Below are 3,274 nucleotides of genomic sequence, written 5' to 3' on the forward strand. Positions count from 1 at the left end.
TGCTATATGTAAATAATTCAGCAGTAATGAGAGTCTTTTTATATGCTCTACAAAAATCTTCCTGAGTGAAAACTTTAAGGATATGAATTAAAGCTGTTCTTCCCCCCTCCACCCCCATGCTTAGAGTTCAAACAATGAAAATGTTTTGATTTAAGATCTATAATGGATTCCAACCTGGCATGCAAAGTGCTTTGATTCAGATATGCTAAATATTATCTCCCTATTTAAGGTAACATGGTTGATGCAATCATTAGACTTTCACATCTTGGGGAGAGTTTAGAGGTGAAGGAGCTAAGTAAAGGTCAGCTCTCACCACCCCACGCCCTTCTAAGGAAAGAAAGGACACTGACACACGATAACAGCGGTTCTCAACCTGTGGGTCGCGACCCCTTTGGGGGTCTAACGACCCTTTCACAGGGGTCGCCTAAGACCATCGGAAAACACCTATATAATCATATTGTTTTTGTGATTAATCACTATGCTTTAATTATGTTCAATTTGTAACAATGAAATTGGGGGGTCACCATAACATGAGGAACTGTATTGAAAGGTCGCGGCATTAGGAAGGTTGAGAACCACTGCACTATAAGGAGAACTGAGCTCCTCCCAAGACAGAGCTTCTGCTCTGTGCCTAAGTTGCCTGTTTAGATGATGCTCTAAATTTGACCCCTCATAATACTCCCTAAATCAAGGACCAGCAAGTCAAGTTCTTGTCTAAAAGGAGGCCTGAACTCACATCCTCAGCCAGCAACACCTAAAAAATGAACTTCTATAACAGGATCAGGTGTGAGAGCTTAAGGGGAGGGACAGGGAAAACGACTGAAACTATTTTTGCTTTTCACCTTTCATTAAGGCTTAGATTTGGAGTGCTTCATTTGCCTGCAATGGAATTATAAGAGCCCCAATTTTACACTCTGAATACACTCAGGAATTTCTAACATTGAAAGTTACAATCACATCAGAAGAACAAAAGGCTGTCCACATTGAGTCATGTGAAAGATGCTGGCTGCCTTCCCTCTCAGAATGCAGACAATTGCCCACTATTTCAAGTTGCAAGACTAATTTACAGGCTTGAGAAAGAATAGAAAATAATGAGTTTAAACTTAAACCAATTGGGTCAGGTTAAATATTGGGAAATTTTTGTTGGTAGGAGAAGGGTCAGTGAAATATAAAAATAGATAAATACCAGACTTTCTTAATACAATGGATAGGCTAAACAATCATTATGTAATTCAACTGATACTAAAGTTTACAGTTTCAATTTCTGATTTGTGGTCAAAGGCCAAAAGTTTCAGTCATCTACTATTACCTGTGACTAATCATGAATCACACAATTAATTGTTATCTCCTAGAGAAATGATAGGTGATTTATTTATTTTTTTACATACTTTGGTGGATTTTCTGAAAATCTGACAATACATATGTGTCATGTTTGTAGTCAGAATAATTTTTTTAAATGAAGTAGATGGGAGAAAAAACTTTAAAGTACTTAGGGGAAAAAATAGGGAGAAAACGTTTTCTAAAAAGCTTCACAACATTTCACTGAAAAAGTCTACTGATTCCTAAGATAGTATGATTACTTATTTGTTGTTGTTAGTCCTCACCAGAAAATATATTTTCCATTGATTTATTTTTATTTTTTTTGTTAATCCTCGCCAAAGGCAATTTTTCCATTGATTTTTTTTTTTTTTAAGAGAGAGTGGAAGGGAGGGGAAGAGACAGAGAGAAACATCCATGTGAGAGAGACACATTGATTGGTCGCCTCCCCTGTGCAACCAGACCAGGACCGGAGATCGAGCTTGCAACCCAAGTATGTGCCCTTGACCGAAATCGAACCCTGGACCCTATATCTGTTTCCAAATTCCATATTTCTTGAATTAAGAGAGGAAGTTAATTTGGCATAATTTTCTTTTGTACAGTATCCAGAGAAAAAACAAAGATTGTTTCCTTCAAATATAACTGTAGAGTCTGAATGTGCTACACTCATTAAGAGATTCAAGGACATCATGTTATAAAGTCTCAAGTTCTCGTCCAGGTTAAAAGGGGAGAAATATTCCAAAGCCTTTAGTATAGGAAGGAATCTCAGAAAGGAAAGGCAAGTGATGACTTTTGAAGCAAAGATACTATAATATACACTGTCCAAAGAATAGTATATTTGATAAGAAGGAAAGGTTATAAAAATGAGAACAATTAAAATACTGAGTCTTAATTTCTTCTCACAGTGGACTGTGACAACTTTAAAGTGATCTGATTTATTTATTTATTATAGATTTTTATTGATTTCAGAGAGGAAGGGAGAGGGAGAGAAACATCAATGATGAGAGAGAATCGCTGATTGGCTGCCTCCTGCATGCTCCTCACTGGGGGTCAAGGCCACAACCTGGGCATGGCCCTTGACCGGAATCGAACCCAGGACTCTTCAGTCCTCAGGCCGATGCTCTAACCACTGAGCCAAGCTGGCTAGAGCTGATCTGATATATTTAGATTAATTTATGAGTAACCATTTTTTGTTTATCACAGTGGAAACTATAAGACTGGCATTTTATTATTATTGTGTGCCTAACAATATTTTAAAACAGTTAACTCATGTCAAAATGTATATAACTATGTTAATTTTACCATGACTGGGTGAAAAAACGTCATCCACAGAATTCAGACACAACACTGGAATCCCTACTGATTTCAGTCTACGATTTGGACTGGCATCAGTATAATAATCATCAATTGTTTGGTATCCAAACATGACTGAAGTAAATCGCTTATCAAATTCTCTAATGGATTTAGCCTGTAATACAAAAACAGATTGTAATTATTTGGGGGATCAAAAAAGAAAATAAAAGTATTACATATAGTTTTTCTCCTACCTTCATGACATGATCCATGTCAATCTGTTTTACAAACATATGCCGGTGTCTGAAACAAAAGAATTTCAAAAGGAAAAAAGTAAGGTCATTCCTATCTCAAACATACCTAAATAATATATAACTAAGCCTAGCACAGGGCACCAAGTTGGTACTCCATGGTAAATATTTACTTAATCAGAGTACACAGATATTTGTCCCAAAGACATTTTTAAAGTAATTTTTTTCTATTTTTAATATGTTTTTATTAATTTTAGAGAGAGAGGAAAGGTGAGGGATCTATAGAAAGAAACATCGATCGCTGCCTCCTGCACACCCCCCACTGGGGACTGTGCCCGCAACCCAGGCACTTGCCCTGACCGGAATCGAACCTGGGACCTTACAGTCCACAGGCTGATGCTCTATACACTGAG

General features: G+C 37.1%; 1 protein-coding gene across 1 annotated transcript in view; it reads right to left on the reverse strand.

Moving 5' to 3' along the window:
• ABHD3 (abhydrolase domain containing 3) overlaps positions 1-3,274 on the reverse strand; it is a 72,807-nt gene that overhangs the window by 2,423 nt on the left and 67,110 nt on the right. Inside the window, exons 7-8 of the mRNA XM_015562679.1 lie at positions 2,865-2,913; positions 2,620-2,785 (exon numbers count right to left, since the gene is read on the reverse strand). Coding sequence (XP_015418165.1) covers positions 2,620-2,785; positions 2,865-2,913 — 215 coding nt within the window. The remainder of the gene's footprint in view (positions 1-2,619; positions 2,786-2,864; positions 2,914-3,274) is intronic.

This window comes from Myotis davidii, unplaced genomic scaffold (assembly GCF_000327345.1).
Source record: "Myotis davidii unplaced genomic scaffold, ASM32734v1 scaffold96, whole genome shotgun sequence".
Lineage (NCBI taxonomy): Eukaryota > Metazoa > Chordata > Mammalia > Chiroptera > Vespertilionidae > Myotis > Myotis davidii.